The sequence below is a fragment of the Myotis yumanensis genome, unplaced genomic scaffold, assembly GCF_028538775.1.
Source record: "Myotis yumanensis isolate MYYU_CA2020_CCGP unplaced genomic scaffold, mMyoYum1.0.hap1 SCAF_2, whole genome shotgun sequence".
Taxonomy (NCBI): Eukaryota; Metazoa; Chordata; class Mammalia; order Chiroptera; family Vespertilionidae; genus Myotis; species Myotis yumanensis.
In genome coordinates, this window is record NW_027223753.1 from 103387334 (window position 1) to 103406496 (window position 19163).

General features: G+C 40.9%; 1 protein-coding gene across 2 annotated transcripts in view; it reads right to left on the reverse strand.

Moving 5' to 3' along the window:
• Window positions 1–19163, reverse strand: part of PCOLCE2 (procollagen C-endopeptidase enhancer 2) — a 122586-nt gene that overhangs the window by 12355 nt on the left and 91068 nt on the right. For both annotated transcript variants that reach the window (XM_070403479.1, XM_070403478.1), the window contains exon 6: window positions 3814–3968. In XM_070403479.1, coding sequence (XP_070259580.1) covers window positions 3814–3968 — 155 coding nt within the window. The remainder of the gene's footprint in view (window positions 1–3813; window positions 3969–19163) is intronic.

The window sequence follows — 19163 nt, forward strand, 5'->3', positions numbered from 1 at the left end:
CTTCAACCCTGTCCGAACCTAGGCCTGCACTAAGCTGAGTCCACAAATGGACCCTCATCAAAGTGACAAGCTGTTTGGTGGATCAACTCACTCCCCAATTTCCACAGCTCTTTTTCAAATTCTCTCATTCTCTTAACCACCTCCCTTCTCATTCTTAGCAGGTGACCCTGCCTATTTTATAGAAAGAACAGAGATCATAGAAGAAAATGTCTGCAAGATCCCCACCAAACCTTCAAAGCTGTCTTGTCTGTAGTTGCTCTCTTCTCTCCCGCCCCTGAGAGAGGAGGCTGCTCCACCTCTGGCCAGAGGTCTGTCCTGTGAGTCCTCTGGAGTAGTGGTTGCCAACCTTTCAGACCTCACGGACCACCAGTGGTCCACGGGCCACTGGTTAGCAACCGCTGCTCCAAAGATTTCCTTAAACCAGCAGTTGCCAACCTTTAGGCCTCATGGACCACCAGTGGTCTTCAGACCACCGGTTGGTGGCTGCTGCTCTGGAGGCCATGCCGCCCACCTTAGTAGACGTTCCCTCCTCAGGTCATCCTTCTGTCTGTCAGTATGTTCTCCATTGCTGGCTGCTTCCCATTACCTTTAACTTCTTCTAGACACTCAAAGTCTCTCTCTCTCCTTTAGGACCAAACTTGTGGAATGAGATGCTGGAACTTACTAAGAATTTCTTCACCTTGTTCCAAACACCTCAGCCCACTCACACAATTCTTGCTAGAGTCTCCAAGTCATGAAATAGAATGGAAATATTTTAATCCTTCCCTTTTTTGAAGTTTCATCAACACTTGGCTCTACTGACCATTCCCTTCTTACAACATCCTCTTCCCAGGGGTTCCCTGGCACATGATCCTGGCTTCCCTCCTTCCTCCTTAGTTCTCACCTTTCAGTCTCTGTTACTAGCATATCCCCCCTTTAAAGTGTTGGAGTTTCTAGAGAATTAATTCAGCCCTTCTTTCACCTCTAACCTCTTCCTAGGCAATCTCATTCTGGGTCATGGTATCAACCATGTATTGGTGATGATTCTCAGATTCAGATATCTTGCTTAAATCTGTCTTCTGGTCTGGGGGCTCATAGATATAACTGTCCACATGACATCCACTTGAGTATCTCACGGACACCTCAGATCCAACGAGGTCACAGCTTAACTTCCTCTACCCACTTCTCAACTTCCGTGAATGGTTACATTATCCTCAAGGTTTTGCAAGCCAGGGATCTGGTAGGCATTCTTGACACATACCTGATCTCCCCAGTCCAATTAGTCACCAAGGTCTGTCAATATCTCCCAAGGTCCCTGACTTGCACAATAGTCAATAACTCTTGACTGTCTCTGTATTTTATTTATTTTAATTGATTTTACAGAGAGAAAGACAGAAGCATTGATTTGTTGTTCCACTTATTTATATATCCATTGGTTGATTCTTATATGTGCCCTGACTGGGGATCAAATCCGAAACCTTAGCATAGTGGGATGATGCTCTAACCAACTGAGCTACCCATCAGGGCTCTCTGTATTTACGTCATAGCACAGTTCACTTGGACAACCACAAGAACCTATGGATCTTCTTGACCCCTACAACCTATTCACATCACAGTGGCCAGAGTGATCTTTACAGTATAAATCTAATCCTCAACTTTGCTTAAATCCATCAACAGTTTCCCTGACACTTAGGATAAAATCCAAAATACTTAGAGCATAAGGAAAGAGGTGGTAGGGACCAAAGATGAATCTAAAAAGAGAGAATAGGGATGAAGTGTAAAGGGCCTTATATACCACATGAAGGAGTTGGGCTCTTATGCTGTCCAATTTAGTAGCCACTAAGCACATGAGGCTTTTTAAATTTCATTAAATTAAAATTTCAGTTCCTCAGTAGCACCAGCCACATTTTCAGTGCTCAATAGTGGCTAATGTACTGGGTGACAAGGTGTAGAGAATGACTTTAAGAGGGAGACAGGCCTGGTTGGCCTTGTGTGTGTGTGTGTGTGTGGTGGCAGGGCAAGCAGTGAGGAGGTCAGATAGAGGTCAAAGATGACTCTCAGAGTGTGGCTATGTTGAGAAGCAGGTGGGGGAGCAGGTTTAGGACAGAAAGTAGTGTAATAAAAACAAGTTGAGTTTGATAGGTTTTAATATAAATGTCTAGCAGTTGCAAAACTCTAGGAGATAATTACAAATCCATGTTTACCATTTAAGAGAAAGTTTAGGACTGGAGATAAAAGCTAGGGAACCACTAAGCACCATGGATGTGACATGAAAGAATAAGGACAGCAGGGTCCACTGAGGTGAGCTGGAGTAATATTACATTAACATGAGGCAGTACCCTTCCAGGTCACAAGGTGGCAAACTTGGAGAGTGCTCAGAAAAATCAACTCTTCCAGAAGGGCCTGTCCTCTGGACAACCTTACTTGGGGAGCATACAGGAAATAGTGGACAATAAAGTTGTTCTTATTTCAACCTGCTTCATTTCTTAACCTTAGGTCCTTCCTCCTCACTTTTTTCCTGCTCCCTGGATTTAGATTTTGATATCTGGAGCCTGAAATCCCAGTGAGTGGAGTTAACAGGATGTAGAGACTATATACAGGGAACCCCTCCTATCTCCCCAATTCTTAGATCATGTCCCAGACCAGAGTTTCCCAACTGACTTCCAGAATATGTCAAATACTAGTATTTTTGTTTGATTTACTCTAACAAAAGATGTAATATATTTTATATTACACATTTTGGAGCAAAGTAAAAAAATAAAAAAAGCCCAAATACTGGCAGATGTGAAAACAGGCACAGTATTTTAACCTAAAATACTATAATTCTATGTAATAAAAAGAAAACCATAATTTCATAAGTGCCAGCAAAGAAAAAGCAGTCTTATAATGATCTGTTATGTGGGTTCCTAGCAATTTTTAACTGGTCATAATTTTTTTAGATGACATTTACAAATTATTAGCTTAGCCCTGGCTGGTGTGGCTCAGTTGGTTAGAGCACTGTCCCATACATCAGGAGGTGGCAGGTTTGATTCCCAGTCAGGGCATACACCCAGGTTTTGGTATGCAGGTGGGAGGCAGCCAATCAATGTTTCTCTCTCACATCGATGTTTATCTCTCTCTCCCTCTCTTTTAAAAATCCATTTAAAAAGTATTAGCTTATTATTCTTTTATTTAAAAGTATTTTTAAAAAATATATTTTATTGATTTTTTACAGAGAGGAAGGGAGAGTTTTTTTTATAGAGAGTTAGAAACATCGATGAGAGAGAAACATCGATCAGCTGCCTCCCACACACCCCCCACTGGGTATATGCCCACAACCAAGGCACATGCCCCTGACCGGAACCGAACCTGGGATCCCTGAGTCTGCAGGCCGATGCTCCATCCGCCGAGCCAAACTAGTCAGGGCTAAAAGTATTTTTTTATTGATTTCAGAGAGGAAGAGAGAGAGAGAGGGAGAGAGAGAGAGAGAGAGAGAGAGAATCATCAATGGTAAGAGAGAATCACTGATTGGCTGCCTCCTGCATGCCTCCCCACTGGGCATCGAGCCTACAACCAGGGCATGTGCCCTTGACTGGAATCAAACCCAGGACCCTTCAGTCCACAGGCCAATGCTCTATCCACTGAGTCAAACTGGCTTAGGCTTAGCTTATTATTCTTATACTTCATACTTCTCTTTCATTAATGGAGTCATATTAGTCTCTTATGTATTGTTTTCATCTTATTTAACTTATTTAGTTTTAAATATCTTCCTTTTATTTTATTTTTTTCCTACTTTCAAAAGACTTTTTAACACTCCTTAAATTTATGTACAAATTTCAAAACAGAAAAACTCACCTGTAGTTACAGTGACTGTGGTGGTCATTGGCAGTGCTGTAGTTGTAGGTAATTTTTTTGGCCTGAATTTGTAGTGACCAATAAATCCATCTGCAGTTAAGCTTAAGTCTGAGAAAAACTGAATGAGAAGTTCATTTCTTTCAGATATAATTGGCCTAAAGGAACAAAAACATGTTTAAGTGGATATATTTTAAAGTTTAGGTGGTACCTCTCTGAAATGTAGAATTTTCTGTTTCCATTAATTTCTGACAAATTACTACTTGTTTAAACTTAAAAGCTAAAATACTTTAAAAGGGTGAAAGCCTTAATCTGCTCAATGTTAATGCTAATATTCACTGAGTGTTTGCCGAGTTAGGCACTGTGTTTTGTATAAACCCTCTGCACCACAACCCTATTACTATCCCCTTCTTATGGAATAGGCAACTGAAGTTCAGAGTTCAGTGATTCGCCGGAGGCCCTATAGCTAGTGTGTAGGAGAGCTGGAACTTGACGCCACAGACTGCAGTGGACATGGGGATCAGTGTAAACACTGAAGCTGAGCTGGTTCGTCATAAGCACCTCAGGATTTAGATGGATGTGGGAACTGCACAGCTTCTCTGAGTGAAGACTCTGTGTCTAGAAGGCCTGGGGAGCTAGGGATGCTGGTCATGAGAATCAGATAGAGAGATTTAATGAACAAATTTCCAGGTGCTGTGAAGACACCACCCAACGGCTGGCTACCTATCACCTGGGTATAAGAAAGCCATTAGGGTTTAATTGAAATTCCATTTCACTTAGTACTGCAGTGCTCCATTTTTAATTATTTTATTTTTATGGATTTTTTTTGGGGGGTTGAGGAGAAACACTGGTTTGTTGTTCCACTTATTTATGCATTCAGGCTGGGTGTATTGGGAGGGTGCTCTAACCACCTGACGACAGGCCAGGGCCCATTTCTTTGTTGTTGTTGTTTTTATTAATCTTCACCCAAGGATATTTTTCCATTGATTTTTTTTTTCTTTGGGGAGAGTGCAAGAGAAAGGGAAAGACAGAGATAAATATCAATGTGAGAGAAACACATCAATTGGTTGCCTTTGCACAAGTCCCGGGCAGGGCCTGGGCTGGGGAGGAGCCTGCAACCAAGGTATGTGCCCTTGTCTGGAATCAAACCTGGAACCTTTTAGTCCACAGGCTGATGCTCTATCCACTGAGCCAAACCGGCTAGGGCCCCATTTCATTTTTAATGTGTCTTATGCATGCCTGCAGTGGAAGCATTTCTGTTCATAATCTTCGTTGCAAAATGCTATGAAGGAGAGAGCAAGTGATTATTTTGTTTTGGTGCTCATAATGACATCATTAAAAACTCCAGTTTTAGGGGTACTAAAGATTTAATGGTCATAATAACTGAGGTTTAAAAGCTCTCTTAAATCTCAGGGGATTTCATTTAAGCTTTTGTTATCATTATTTAAACAATGGTAAAAATGCTGTTTGGCTAATACTACTAAAAACTAATTAAGTGGAAACATTAAATGTCATTTGAGTTGAGGGTTTGATTAAAGTCCCTTTTTGAGGCATCTTCTTGGCAGAATCACTTCTTAGGTATCAGGGACAGCCCATGCTGAGGTAGCTGTTCCCTCCTTGCTCAGCTAATTTCAGCGGGAGGTCTGTACTTGAGCCAACCAGTCAGAAAAACTGCAAGATCTCTTCTGCCCTGAAGGTTATTACTTTCTGAGCCAAGGGACTCAGAGACCTAAGAACGAGCCCATAACCTGCCTTTAGTCTGGTCACAAAAGTGACCTAGGAGATCAAATAATGCTTCTGAGAATCAAGCCTTTCACAGAAATATTCTGTCTTGTTTTTGAAAACACATTCCTTTAAATAAATGCAAACAGCGTGCTTGAAACACAATTCTCAACTACAGTTACAAATAAAACGTTACTGTTGTTTAAATGATAAAATTACAAAAAGCAATTATTATAAGCACCAAAGGAAACCTTAAACCCAACCCAACCAATCTTCTAGGCAGGATGTTATAATTATAGTGACCATTCACTGTGTTTTCTATGAACTAATCTTGGGAGCTATGTTGGAAAACAAATTTTCTCGAGGAAAAATATTTTAGTAACAGTCATATTTTTGTTATGCTGCTACTGAGCTTTGTATAAATGTGACAGAATCACAGTGCCATATATTTACTGAGGGGCATGTGTTGCATTTGCAAATTAATGTTACAAATCACTAAGAAGGAAAGAAGATATCTCACTTGGATCAACTCTGCCCTGGCAAAGCCCAGTAGTAGATTGAGGATGCTGCTTCATTTCTTACAGCTGGCTACACTGGTTCTTGCATTCCACAGTCGTCCCCTTCTTCAATCATAGTCAATCAACCACAATGGTCTGCAAATTTTGCCTCCTAAACGTTCCTTGACCCACCACTTGCTCTTTTCTCCTACCCCTCCCTACCTCCTGGACTTTATCTGGAGTACTGCACAGCCTCCTGGCCAGCCTCCCTTCTCAGCAGTTTAGGACGGGGTTCTAGAAAAACAGGCCCATCACTGTGTACCAACCTGCACTTCCAGGTTGCTGTTTCAGGATGCAGAACCAAATTGAACCCACCTGCCTCATCTCTCTCTAGGCCCCAACTCAAAGTTTAGTCTCCAGAAGAGCATCTGTCTGCCCTGTGTCTGTGCTAACAGAGCTACCTCTGTGCTGGTGTTCTTGATCCAGCACCTAGAAGGGTTCAGGAATCTGGTTAAGGGCTGTGTGTAGATTAAATAACAGTCCAGAGACGAAACATAGGTTTGAAAGGCATTTGGGGGCCAGAGGAGCTTGGCTAAAGAAACCAAGTTCTCTGTGTCTCAGGACCCCTTGCTATTTATTAACACAATTTGTCCTAAGGCAAGGTAGATATACATGGAAGGGTAAAGTTAGGTACGGAATCCATTGTCAGATTGGGGGAAATTGCCTACGGCTGTTCAGGTGTTTGGCCAGTAGGAGGCAATAACGTGTACATTGAAATGCCCTGAGCTCTCTGGCAGCAAGCAATCATTTAATGCATCCTTTTCAGGTTTGGTATACAGAATCCATTCAGATTGGAGGAATTGCCTTCAGCTGTTCAGGTGTTTGGCCAGTAGGAGGCAATAACATGTAGATTAAGATGCCCTTAGCTGTCTGGTAGCAAGCAATCATTTATGCATCCTTTTCAGGTTTGGGGAAATGCCCTCAGCCATTCCCAGGTGATTCAGTCCTGCTGACATGCTGGAATTGGCTTCTGGCATGATAGCCCCCCAATCGCAACACTCCTCCTTCTAATCATACTTTTTTGAATCCTCACCCAAGGACTTTTTTTTAACTTAGGGAGAGGGAAAGGGAGAGAGATGGGGGAGGGGGGGAGTAAAGAAGGAGGTGGGGGGAGAGAGCATGCAACAGAAACAATAATAGGTCGGCTCCCAACTGAAGATCAAATTGTAACCCAGGTATGTGCCCTGACTCAAAATTGAATCCAAAACCTTCAATTCCAATATTGTTAGTGGTATCGATTCATCCTATTCATGAGAATAGTATATATTGCTATTTATTTAGGTCTTTTAAAATATATTTTAGTAAGGCTTTATAATTTTCTTATTAAGACCTTGTGCAAGATTTGTAAAATCTATTCTTGAGTATTTTATATTTTGTTGCTATTAAAATATATTTTTAAACATACAAATTTTAAATTAAAGCTATTTTAAAAAGATATTCTTGAATAAATTAATGTTTTCAACAAATAAACACATAAATCTGCAAGTCACACTTTAATCTGGTGATGTATGAAATAGATTTTCTAAATTCAAGCCAATCTTGAATTCCTGGTCAAAGAGTATTTTTTATACACTGTTAGGTTTGGCTTGCTAGTATTTTTTTCTTTTAGCAAGGAATAAAAAATACTTTACTTTTCATCACATTCATTACTGAGACTGGTTTCTAATATTCTTTTCTGGTACTGTCCTTACCTAGTTTGAGTGTCAATTTATACGAGCCTTATAAAATTAGCTGTGGAACAAGCCTATTTTTCGATGGAAGAATCTGTGTAGTGCTGAAATTATTCATTCCTGCAATGTTGGTTAGAACAGATGGAGAAACGCAATCTGGGTCTGTTCGCCCACCCCTAGATCACTTTTAACTAAATATCAAATTTCTTTAATAATTATTTGGCAATTTTGGATTGTTCTTTCTTCTTCCTTTTTAAAGTGACTATTGTATTTCATTTGAAATGAAAGTTAACCTTTTTTAAAAAAAATCTTTATTGTTGAGGGTATTACAGATGTCCCCCTTTTCTCCCTCCACCCGGTTCCTGCCCCACCCCAGGCCTTCACCACCCTATTGCTTGTGTCCATAGGTAATGCATATGTGCATATCAGTTCTTTACTAGCAGTTAATCTCTTTCAACCCCTCCCCACTTCCCTCTCAGATTCATTAGTATGTTCCATGTTTCTATGCCTCTGATTCTATTTTATTCACCAGTTTATTTTGTTCATTAGATTCCTTGTTCAATTGATTCTTAGATTTAATTGTCAATAGATACCTTTTTATTACCATTTTATTGTTCATATTTTTATCTCTTCTTCTCCTCCTCCTTCTCCTTCTTCCTCTTGTTAAAGAATACCCTTCTTCTTCCTCTTCTTAAAAAATACTCTTCAACATTTCATGTAATACTGGTTTGGTGGTGATGAACTCCTTAAGCTTTTTCTTGTCTGTGAAGCTCTTTATCTGACCTTTAATTCTAAATGATAGCTTTGCTGGGTAATCTTGGTTATAGGTCCTTGCTATTCATCATTTGAATATTTCTTGCTATTCCTTTCTGGCTTGCAAAGTTTCTGTTAAGAAATCAGCTGTCAGGAAAGTTTGCCACATCTCTGAGCCCAGAGGGTCAGAGGGAAACCGCGCAGTGGCACCCAGCCTCGTCCCTTGGAACAGGCGCAGCCTCTGATGGGGGGAAAGGAGATCCGCAGGACTATTGGGGGATTTGAGATCTGGGTGCCATAATTATGAAAGACTGAGCCCAGAGGGGGCAGCCTGAAGCACTGACCAGACCATGCAGTGCCGGTAAGAGAGGAGTTCCCAGAGACTCAGTCTTCCCCGTTTCTGCGGCCGGCGTTTGTTTGTTTTCACTGAACCCTGTTCATAGGACATTTCGGATACAGACACTCACCCGTGTTCAGGAGAGGGAGAAGGTGCAGACAAGTAGAATCTGGGGAGAGGTTGGGGAGAGAAGGGGGTCCAGGAGAGGTGGCAGCAAGTTGAGTGCTGAGTCACGCCCAAGCCCAGGACCTGGGCAGCCATTTTCTCCTAAAGTTATAACCCCTCCCTCCAGCCCCCAGGCAAGGAATACAGCCACACCCAGATTCCACCCTGAATGAGATGAAGGATTAAAATAATCTGATTAGTCCCTGGGAGTTAACAGGGTCTGGCCTTCAGTCCCAGAAACAGAAAAAAAAAAAAAAAAAAATCACAAGGCATTCCAGAAAACTGGGATCTTAAGTCAGCCAAAGAACTGACATTTCAATTTTCCATTTTTATTTTTATATTATTATTTTGTTAGCTTTTTTCTTTGTTTTCCTTTTTTTGTTGTTTGTTGCTTTTTTGCTTTTTTCTTTGTTTTCCTTTTTTGTTTGTTGCTTTATTTTCTACTTCTTTTCACATTTTTTCATCATTCAATTTTATTTTATTTTTACTTGCTGTTTTCTATTTTTTTTTTTACCATTTTTTAAATCAACTTTTGTAAATATATTATTTTGTTCCCCTTCTTTCTCTTCTTATCCACTCATCCCTTTCCTACTTCTGCTATACTGAACTGAGGTCCTCCCCATATTTATCCAATTCTTAACCTTATTTCCAGTATAACTGCTCAGCCTCTACAGATTCTGCCCCCACCCTCTTTACTGAGAGTTTGGTGTTTGTATTTGTTTGGTTTATCTATTGGCTCTGTGGTGTTTTCTCCATAAATATATATTCTCCTTTTTCTTTTCTCTCCTATCTTTTTTTCTCTCACTTAGATATTATTTGTGCTCTCTTTCCTCTCCCCTAGTTATCTTTTCTAAGGTGGTTGCTTATATTGGGATCATCGGTGCCATGAGTACATTCATGCTTTGTTCCCTTTGGGTCATGTCTTGTTAAGGTGAATATTTTGGGATTAGTGTTCTACATTCTATTTTCATCTTTCCTTTAGCATCCTTTTACTCTACCTCAACTTTACCTTTATGCCAAAACTCCCTTCCTCACTTTTCCACTTTTGTTGTCCTGTTTCTCTTACCCTATCCCTGCTTTAGATTTTCCCTATTCCTTCATTTCACCCCGTTAAAATTTCACCCTACTTATATATCTAATTACCAATCTCCTGCTCTAAATCCATATACACCTCTCTCTTCTCTTTATTCACTATCCAAAGTTTTTTTCTCTCTGTTGTTTTATTGTTGTTTGCTTGATTGTTGAGTATATTGGGGTTTTTTTTTGTGCTTGTTTGCGAGATTGTATTGCTTTTTCTTTTTATTTTTTTGTTGGTTTTTTTTCCGGTTATTTTTTTGCTTCTGTTTTCCCTGGCCTCGCTTGATATTAGTTGTTGTTTGTAGTTTGCATTCATCTCCAGGGACGGGTTGCTGGAATTTGTTGGGATTAGTGGCTGTTCTATTGGAGTTTTCTCCCCATATAAATAGATTCTTCCCCTCTTCTATTTCATTCTCTTTCTTTTCTCTCTTACTTTTTTCCCCCTTTTCCCAATTTCATTTTTGCACTACTTTTTTTTCTTTTTCTCTTTTTTCTTTTTCTCTTCTTTCTTCTTTATCCCGTAATTCTCTTTGATCTAGTGTCACCTTTATTTGGGGTTATTAGTATTGTGAATACATTTGTGTTCAGTGCCTTGTGAGTTGTGCCTTGTTGTGTTGTATTTTGTGCCTTTAGATCAGCCGTGGGCAAACTATGGCCTGTGGGCCAGATCCGGCCTGTTTGAAATGAATAAAACTAAAAAAAAAAAAAAAAAAAAAAAGACTGTACCCTTTTATGTAATGATGTTTACTTTGAATTTATATTAGTTCACACAAACACTCCATCCATGCTTCTGTTCCGGCCCTCCGGTTCAGTTTAAGAACCCACTGTGGCCCTCGAGTCAAAAAGTTTGCCCACCCCTGCTTTAGATCAACTCAGCAGAGAGAAAACTACATAACCAAACTCCTGGAGAAGAGAGATCATGGGGAGACAAAGAAACAGCCCACATATGAAAGAAAAACAGCCATCACCAGAAAAGGAAGTAAACAAAATGGAGGCAATGGAGGCAAGCAACCTGTCAGAGAAAGAATTCAGAGAAATGGTCATAAGGTGGATGAAAAGAATGGAAGACAAATTCAACAATATGTGTAAGAACCAAGAGGAAATGAAGAAGAACCAAGAAGAAATGAAAAATGACATCACTGCTATAAAGAACTCAATAGACAGCATCAACAGTAGACTAGAAGAAGCAGAAGACCGCATCAGTGAGCTAGAAGACAAGGTAGGAAAAGATACCCAAGCAGAGCAGCTTCTAGAAAAAAATATTAAAAAGCAGGAGGAGAGCCTAATAGAACTTTTGGACAACACAAAACGAAACATCTGCATAATAGGAGTGCCAGAAGGAGAGGAAACTGTGCAAGGAATAGAAAACCTGTTTGAAAAAATAATGACAGAAAACTTCCCTGATATAGAGAATAAAAAACTCACACAAATCCAAGAAGCTCACAGAGTCCCAAAAAAATGAACCCCAAAAGACCTATGCCAAGGCACATTATAATTAAATTGGCAAACACCAACGACAAAGCAAGAATCTTAAAAGCGGCCAGAAAGAGACAGAAAGTTACTTACAAAGGATCCCCCATCAGACTAGCGACGGTTTTCTCAACAGAAACACATCAGGCAAGAAGGGAATGGAATGAAATATACAGAGTCATGCAAAGGAAGGGTCTGAATCCAAGAATACTGTACCCAGCAAGGCTATCAATCAAAATTGAGGGTGAAATCAAGAGCTGCACAGACAAAAAAGGACTACGGGAGTTTATTACCAACAAACTAGCAATGCAAGAAATGCTAAAGGGTCTGCTGAAAAAGAAAAAAATAAGAAACAAAGAAGGAACACAGGGGTAAAGAATAAAAATGGCGACAAACAAGTATCTATCAATAATAACTTTAAATGTAAATGGATTAAAGGCCCCAATCAAAAGACATAGGGTAACTGAGTGGATAAGAAAACATGACCCATATATCTGCTGTCTACAGGAAACCCACCCAAGAAAAAAAGATGCACACAGACTGATGGTGAAGGGATGGAAAAAGGTTTTACAGGCGAATGGAAATGAAAAAAAATCTGGGGTAGCAATACTTATATCTGACAAATTAGATCTCAAAGTGAAGGACATAAAAAGAGATAAGGAAGGCCACTTCATAATACTAAAGGGAGCAATCCAAGAAGAAATAACTCTGGTAAACATATACACACCCAATATAGGAGCACCCAAATACATAAGAAAACTTCTGGAGGAGATCAAGGGAGAGATTGACAGCAATACAATCACAGTAGGGGACTTTAACACCCCACTATCACCATTGGACAAATCCCCTAAACAAAAAACCAGCAAAGAAACATCAATCCTAAATGACTCACTAGATCAGATGGAATTAATTGACATCTTCAGAACATTTCATCCCAAAGCCACAGAATATTCATTCTTCTCAAGAGCACATGGGTCATTCTCAAAGATAGAGCATATATTGGGTCACAGGCAAAGTCTCTTCAAATTCAAGAAGATAGAAATCATATCAAGCATCTTCTCAGACCACAATGGCATAAAATTGAAAATCAACTACAATAAAAACAATCCAAAAAAATCAAACACATGGAGACTAAATAGCATGCAATTAAACAAAGACTGGATTACCAGAGAGATCAAAGAAGAAATAAAAAACATCATGGCAACAAATGACAATGAAAACACAACAATCCAAAACCTATGGGACACAGCGAAAGCAGTCGCGAGAGGGAAGTTCATAGCTCTACAAGCCCACTGCAAAAAAACAAGAAACAATGGTAATAAATTACCTAACCCTACAACTCAAAGAGTTCGAAAGAGAGCAATAAGAAAAGCCCAGTGTAAGCAGAAGGAAGGAAATAATAAAGATCAGAGTGGAGATAAATGACATAGAGACCAAAAAAAAAACAATACAAAAGATCAATGAAACCAAGAGCTGGCTCTTTGAAAGGATAAAGAAGATTGATGAACCTCTAGCCAGGCTCACTAAGAAGCAAAGAGAGAGGACCCAAATAAACAAAATCAGAAATGAAAGAGGAGAAATAACAACAGACCCCACAGAAATATAAAGGATTGTTAAAAAATACTATGAACAACTCTACTCCAACAAACTAGACAACCTGGAGGAAATGGACATATTCCTAGAAAAATACAACATTCCAAAACTCAATCAGGAAGAATCTAAAAATCTCAATAGGCCAATAACTATGGAAGAAATTGAAGCAGTAATCAAAAAACTTCCAACAAACAAAAGCCCAGGGCCAGATGGCTTCTAGGGGAGTTTTACCAAACATTCAAGGAAGAACTAAAACCTATCATCCTCAGACTATTCCATAAAATTCAAGAGGAAGGAACACTTCCAAGCTCATACTATGAAACCAGCATCACCCTAATACCAAAACCAGAAAAAGACAACACAATGAAAGAGAATTACAGGCCAATATCCCTCAGGAACATAGATGTGAAAATCCTCAACAAAATCCTAGCAAATCGGATCCAGCAGTACATCAGAAAGATCATACACCATGACCAAGTAGGTTTTATCCCAGGGATGCAAGGATGGTACAATATCCGAAAATCAATAAATGTAATACATCACATAAACAAATTGAGAGATAAAAACCACATAGTCATATCAATTGATGCAGAAAAAGCATTTGACAAAATCCAACACCCTTTCTTGATAAAAACTCTCAGCAAGGTAGGAATAGAAGGATCATACCTCAACATAATAAAAGCCATATATGACAAACCCACAGCCAACATCATAATCAATGGGCAAAAACTAAAACCATTTCCCCTAAGAACAGGAACAAGACAGGATGCCCACTTTCACCACTCCTGTTCAACATAGTACTGGAAGTACTAGCCATTGGGATCAGACAAGAAGAAGAAATAAAAGGCATCCAAATTGGAAAAGAAGAAGTAAAACTGTCCTTATTTGCAGATGACATGATACTGTACATAGAGAACCCTAAAGACTCCATCAAAAAAATTATTAGACTTAATAAATGAATTCAGCTATGTAGCAGGATACAAAATTAATGCCAAGAAATCTATGGCATTTCTTTACACCAATAGTGAACTTACAGAAAGTGAGACTAAAAAAGCAATCGCATTTACCATCACACCAAAAAAATTAAGATACTTAAGAATAAACTTAACTGCCCTAACCGGTTTGGCTCAGTGGATAGAGCATCAGCCTGCGGACTCAAGGGCCCCAGGTTCGATTCCGGTCAAGGGCATGTACCTTGGTTCCCGGCACATCCCCAGTAAGGGGCGTGCAGGAGGCAGCTGATCGATGTGTCTCTCTCATCGATGTTTCTAACTCTCTATCCCTCTCCCTTCCTCTCTGTAAAAAATCAATAAAATATATATTAAAAAAAAAAAAAAAAAAAAAAGAATAAACTTAACTAAGGAGGAGAAACCAAGATGGCGGCATAGGTAAACACGGGAGTTTGCTGCCTCGAACAACCACTTCAAAAATACAACTAAAAGACGGAACGGACATCATCCAGAACCACAAGAAAGCTGGCTGAGTGGAAGTTCTACAACTAGGAGGAAAGAGAAAAGCATACCGAGGCTCAGAGGAGGCGCAGTGCTGAAGTAAAATACTAAGGTTCGGAGTGCATGTGGAGCGGGCTGGAGGCTGAGGGCGCGGTTGTCGTTTTCAATCAGGAGGGAGTCTCAGGCTCTGAGCTCCAGTTCCGGGCGAGTCTCTAAGGACCCACACTCATACGGGAGAAGCGGGACTGTCTGGCATCGCTCAGAACCCTAGGGCAGCTTTCTCTCCGTGGGGCTTGCAGCGACTACTGGGACACTGAGAAGCAGAGCCTCTGAGGGCAAGAATGAGAGCAGCCATAATTGCTAATCCCGCCCTGTTGATCCCATGGGACCCGCCCCACCCAATCCCTGCAGGGAGGCTTTTGCTGGATAGCCTCAGGCAAAGGCTAGATTAGCACCTCCCTAGAGATCCAGGAGCCAGGAAGCCCAGAGGTCAGAGTGGGACCATCCAGCTTGCAGCTCCGTGGAACCATAAAAGACACACTTAGGGGGCAGACTCAGTGAGCACAAAAGCCCCATCGAAGCAAGTCTAGCCCCAGAGGGGTGTCTCCAGCACAGAAGTTCTCCCACCGCAGACACAGCTGATTCCCACAGCCAATTGGCCTGGAGGTCAATTCCTCACAGTGATAACTACAACAATCAAGGCTTAACCACAACAAGACTGTGCACGAAGCCCACAAGGGGGTGCACCAAGAGTGTCTACCTCAGGTAATTGGGACACTTAGCACAGAAAGGCACTCTATCGACACAGTGAAGCATAAAAAATGCCGAGACAAAGAAATAGAACACAAACGACAGAATTGGAGGAAAGCAAACTGCTGGATATAGAGTTCAAAACCACACTTTTAAGGTCTTTAAAGAACTGTCTAGAAGCCGCCGATAAATGTAGTGAGATCTTCAAGAAGACTGGTGAAACCCTCGATGTTGTGATAAAGAACCAACTAGAAATTAAGCATACACTGACTGAAATAAAGAATATTATACAGACTCCCAACAGCAGACCAGAGGATCACAAGAATCAAGTCAAAGATTTGAAATACGAAAAAGCAAAAAACACCCAACCGGAAAAGCAAAATGAAAAAAGAATCCAAAAATACGAAGATAGTGTCAGGAGCCTCTGGGACAGCTTCAAGTGTAGCAACATCCGAATTATAGGGGTGCCAGAAGAAGAGAGAGAGCAAGATATTGAAAACCTATTTGAAGAAATAATGACAGAAAACTTCCCCTACCTGGTGAAAGAAATAGACTTCCAAGTCCAAGAAGCGCATAGGACCCCAAACAAAAGGAACCCAAAGAGGACCACACCAAGACACATCATAATTAAAATGCCAACAGCAAAAGACAAAGAGAGAATCTTAAAAGCAGCAAGAGAAAGAAAATCAGTTACCTACAAGGGAGTACCCATACGACTGTCAGCTGATTTCTCAACAGAAACTTTGCAGGCCAGAAGGGAGTGGCAAGAAATATTCAAAGTGATGAATACCAAGAACCTACAACCAAGATTACTTTATCCAGCAAAGCTATCATTCAGAAGTGAAGGCCAGATAAAGAGCTTCACAGATAAGAAAAAGCTAAAGGAGTTCATCACCACCAAACCAGTATTATATGAAATGCTGAAAGGTATCCTTTAAGAAGAGGAAGAAGAAGAAAAAGGTAAAGATACAAATTATGAACAACAAATACACATCTATCAACAAGTGAATCTAAAAATCAAATGAATAAATAATCTGATGAACAGTATGAACTGGTGATTGTAATAGAATCAGGGACATAGAATGGGAATGGACTGACTATTCCTGGGGGGGGGGGGGGGAGGATGTGGGAGGTGAGGGAAGAGATTGGACAATAATCGTGCACCTATGGATTAGGACACTGGGTGGGGAGTGAGGGCGGTGGGTGGGGTGGGAACTGGGTGGAGGGGAGTTATGGTGGGAAAAAAGAGTAACTAATGTAATAATCTGAACAATAAAGATTTAATTTAAAAAAAAAAGAATAAACTTAACTAAGGAGGTAAAAGACTTATATTCGAAAAACTACAGGACGTTGAAAAAAGAGATAGAGGAAGACATAAATAGATGGAAGAACATACCGTGTTCATGGATTGGTAGAATCAACATCATCAAAATGTCCATACTACCCAAAGCAATCTATAGATTCAATGCAATCCCCATTAAATTACCAACGGCATATTTCACAGATCTAGAACGAACGTTCCAAAAATTCATCTGGGATAAAAAAAAGATCTTGAATAGCTGCAGCTACTTTTGTCACCTGCGCGCAATTTGCAGACGCAACTAGCACTAACCACTGTACAATGAGACTGCTGACTAACTGGCTCACTCAACTAGTGCATGAATCACGTGCGCCTCCCCCATGCTGCGTATCCCAAGGCCCACCTGAGCCGCGTCTCCTGTCCCCTGACCAAATGACACCCCCCACTTCTTCTAACGCCACTTCTTCAAAATAGACTCGCCCAGGCCAAAAGAAAAAAAAAGGGGGGGCAATGGACCTAGATAGACAATTTTAGAAAGAGGACATACAGAAGGCCAAAAGACATACGAAAACATGCTCAAAGTCACTAATTATACGAGAGATGCAAATCAAAACGACAATGCGGTATCACCTCACACCTGCCAGAATGGCTATCATCAACAAATCAACAAACAACAAGTGTTGGAGAGGATGTGGAGAAAAAGGAACACTCGTGCACTGCTGCTGGGAATGCAGACTGGTGCAGCCACTGTGGAAGACAGTATGGAGTTTCCTCAAAAAACTAAAAATGGAACTCCCATTTGGCCTCGAGATCCCACTTCTAGGAATATATCCCAAGAAGCCAGAAACACCAATCAGAAAGGATATTTGCACCCCTATGTTCATAGCAGCTCAATTCACCATAGCCAAGATTTGGAAACAGCCTAAGTGCCCATTAGCAGATGAGTGGATTAAAAAACTGTGGTACATCTACACAATGGAATACTATGCAGAGGTAAAAAAGAAGGAACTCTTGCCATTTGCAAAAGCATGGGTGGAACTGGAGAGCATTATGCTAAGTGAAATAAGCCAGTCAGAGAAAGATAAATACCACATGATCTCACTCATTTGTGGAATATAGAGAACAACATAGACTGATGAACAGGGACAGATCCAAAGACAGAGAAACAGTGATCAGACTATCAATCCCCAAAGGGAAAGCAGGAGAGGGTGGGGGTAAGGGGAAGAGATCAACTAAAGGACTTGTATGCATGCATATAAACCAAACCAATGGACACGGACAACAGGGGGATGAGAGCATGAGTCGGGGGGGAGGTTGGGGGTTAATGGGGGGACGAGGACACATTTGTAATACCTTAACCAATAAAGAAATTAAAGATTAAAAAAAAAGAAATCAGCTGTCAGTTGTATGGGTGCTCCCTTGTAGGTAACTAACTGCTTTTCTCTTGCTTTTAAGATTCTCTCTTTGTCTTTAACTCTTGGCATTTTAATTATGATGTGTCTTGGTGTGGGCCTCTGTGGGTTCCTCTTGTTTGGGACTCTTATGCTTTCTGGACTTGTAAGTCTATTTTTGCCTAGGCGAGGCCCAGCTGTGAAGCAAGGCAGGCTGGTGCTAGTGCCAGGTCTTGGGCCATTTACTGATAGGTTTGGAGCATGATGACACCAGCTTCAGCTTGTTTGAGAGATTTTAGGAAAGTCTGAAGCCTGAGCCAGGACAGATCATTCATATGAAAAAGCTGCTGCAAACAGCTTGGATGGGGCTGCAAATTGGATTGGGAGGGGTCTCGGAGAATCATCAGCATTGAGCAAACAGTGTGAGCCAGGCTGATGAAGACTCAGGTATGGCTGCCAGTCAGCCCTGTGACAGGGGAGGTCCTAGCACAGGAATAATGACCCCTATGAGCAACCCCATCTGGGAAAAAGCTACCCCTGAGTTCCTGCCCTGATGCCAGACAATCCAATTCCTCCCCATATGTCCCTGGATTCCCCCAAAGTTGCTCAGTGCTGAAGCTCAGAGGATGTGAGACTGTGTAAATTTGTGTGCAGGCCTTTTAAGAGGACCTGGTACTCCTGCAGCCTCTGTGTCACTCAGCCACAACCCCTGCTGGTTTTTACAGCCCGAGATTATAGGGTCTTCTCAGGTCTGAAACTCTGGGCTGGGGGTCTGGTGTAGGGCTGGGACCCCTTGCTTCTCATGAGTGGACTCCACAGGGAAGATCTCCCTCCTGATTAAAAAAATGGTACACGTGATGTCAGATCAGCCAGTTCCATGTCTCTGCCCATCCTACCAGTCTCAATGTGTTTTCTTCTTTACTTCTCTAGTTGTAGGACTTCCATTCAGCCAGATTTCAGGAGCTCTGAATGATGGTTGTTCTATATTGATATGGTTGTGGGAGGTGGCAAGTACCAGCATTTACCTACCACCATCAACTTCGCCAAAAGCTAACCTTTACCATTAAGTATAGTGTCTAAATTCTGGGCACTAGAAAGGCTGGCTATGCATCCTATT